This window comes from Cynoglossus semilaevis, chromosome 7 (assembly GCF_000523025.1).
Source record: "Cynoglossus semilaevis isolate Cse_v1.0 chromosome 7, Cse_v1.0, whole genome shotgun sequence".
Taxonomy (NCBI): Eukaryota; Metazoa; Chordata; class Actinopteri; order Pleuronectiformes; family Cynoglossidae; genus Cynoglossus; species Cynoglossus semilaevis.
In genome coordinates, this window is record NC_024313.1 from 222,260 (window position 1) to 224,553 (window position 2,294).

At 38.6% G+C, this 2,294-nt stretch overlaps 1 protein-coding gene across 1 annotated transcript in view; it reads right to left on the reverse strand.

Moving 5' to 3' along the window:
• The window catches only part of nus1 (NUS1 dehydrodolichyl diphosphate synthase subunit), a 4,671-nt gene extending 3,236 nt beyond the window's left edge, over positions 1-1,435 (reverse strand). The window contains exon 1 of the mRNA XM_025057038.1: positions 651-1,435. Within this exon, the coding sequence (XP_024912806.1) occupies positions 651-1,050 (400 nt within the window). The 5' untranslated portion in view covers positions 1,051-1,435. The remainder of the gene's footprint in view (positions 1-650) is intronic.
• Positions 1,436-2,294: the final 859 nt, after the last annotated feature.

Genomic DNA, 2,294 nt, shown 5'->3' on the forward strand with positions numbered 1-2,294 from the left:
AGCAGGAATATATAAAGCTTTTACAAACATCACTACTATATCACTACATCTAAAAACTCTGTACCAAACTGAAAATAACACGTGATTGAATGAGTCATACGCCTATGTATGAACAGTTGTATTGCCATTCACTATTTCTATATAACCATACCATTTCTTAAACCAGACGTAAAATGTACTGGACTTGACTCCTGCTTCTATTATATATAGAACCCAGTGATTGGTAATGTGTAAAAACAAAGAGAACATTGAATGATAAGTTTTAAAAATGCTTGAAAACCGTTGACGTTTCTGGGGAAATGTGGTACCATAACAGCCCCGTTAAATTGATACAGTTTTTATTTTTTGTAATCTGTGAATATGAACGTGTAAAGTGTGTTTTTAATTTATGTTTGAAAAATATCAATAGTGTGCACTGTTTAGTGCTCTCCGAACGACTTCTCCGCTGCCAAGTCTGCACAGAAATTCAATATGTCCCTTGCAAATGTAGCGGGGCTGGTTATTCAGCTTTCAATCAAAATTTACGCATTTGTATAATTACTGTGGGACCCTTTATCTCGAACGACAAGGTTCTGTATAGTTTAATGAAAATATAACATAAAACATGAACTGCACCAGGAAGTAGCCTCGGGACATTTAGAAAAGCTTACCGTGGTTGTCGTAGACGCTGATATAAGATATTCCCACAGCCATGCACCACACCACTAGGTTTGCGATGTCCGTGTAGCTCGGCTCTTCTTCCGTGACCAAAAAACCGATGTGTACCGGTAGCTTTTGCAGAGACATGCCATCAGAAATGTACCGCAAGCGGGGACTAGGGCCGCCGTTTGCATGTGACGGGTTATCGTCAGCACCCGGCGTTCTATTCAACTTTTTCTGCTGCTCTGGAAAACCAGCCAGGGCGAGGGGCAGCAACAATGAAGCCATGGCCCGCTCCCACAGTCGGCTCTTCCAGCTCTGAAGCCGGACCCGGAGCCAGGAGACGAGAGCTCTGTTTACGTGGACCAAAAGGAGCAACAGCCTCCATAACAACCCGTACAACATTACCATCACTGTACCTGCCGAGGGTGTCTAACCGGAAGGCGGTGGAACAACCACCATTAACGCTCTGTTTCTCTCGTACCTAACCGTTTTCTCAGCGAGATTTAGCAGTGCCAACTGCTAGCACAGTCCGCCGCCATCTTGTCTCTGACCTGTAAACCATTTCGTGAACCCATTAATACATGGACTATATAACTGTATCGCTTCCCATTCAGTGGACCGCTGCCTACGCATCTCACGGCCTTCACAGCTTGGGGGCTGGGCTAGGAAGTCACACGTAGTGAATCAGGATGACGAGAAGTTACGTCAGAAGCCAGTCCTTCTTCGTCCCTATTTAAACTTAAAACACTAACATGGCTGCAGAAGCCCATTTCCGCCGGAAGAGGGTGCGGGGTGTCATAGATTCTTCAGTTAAAACTAATAAGAAAGTATCTCATAATGATGGGAAACTATCCCATAATAATGAAACTTGTATGTCATAATAATGAGTTTTGTGCAATTTCGCTGCAATAACTCTTATAATCGTGTAATAACCGCGACTTCTGTGTATATTCTATGTATGCATATATTCTAAAAATGCCTGTTAATTAATTTAATAATTTAAATAAAAATGTAAATAAATATTTTTATATATACACATATATTATATTAATACTATACCTGTTAATGTGTAAATATATGTATATATTCATACTATAGTTGTTAACATATTTATAGAACAATCATTTAAGCAATTAACAGAATCATATCTGATTAATATTATATGTAATAATATTCTGGTTATAATACATTTTATATGCTATTATATCTTTATATTAGTTGTATTTATATATGCTGCAAATATACAAAAATGACAACAATAACAACAACAATATTTAGTCAGCAGGTCTAGGCCAGTACTACACTTATGTTTATGGTTGAATTGATCTTTTCGTTGGTATAATGTAAATTGAGTCACCAAACTAAAATGTTTCATTTTAAACAAAGCATTTCACTAGACTGAGTATGATTTGCTCATGCACATTTTTTTAAAAACTTCTGGCAGCAACTGTGCTCCTGCCTCACCTGCAATTAGGAGCGATGTTGATGCCTCATGATGAGGTAACATGAGGGTAAGTCGATCCCGTTTTTCGACATAACTTTGAGTAATTTTCAGTCCTTAAACATGGCCTACATATAGACTTAATTTACTATTGTTAGAGACGGTAACAGCTTGTACTTTGTGCACAAACTTCAGACAAAGTACAAGCTGT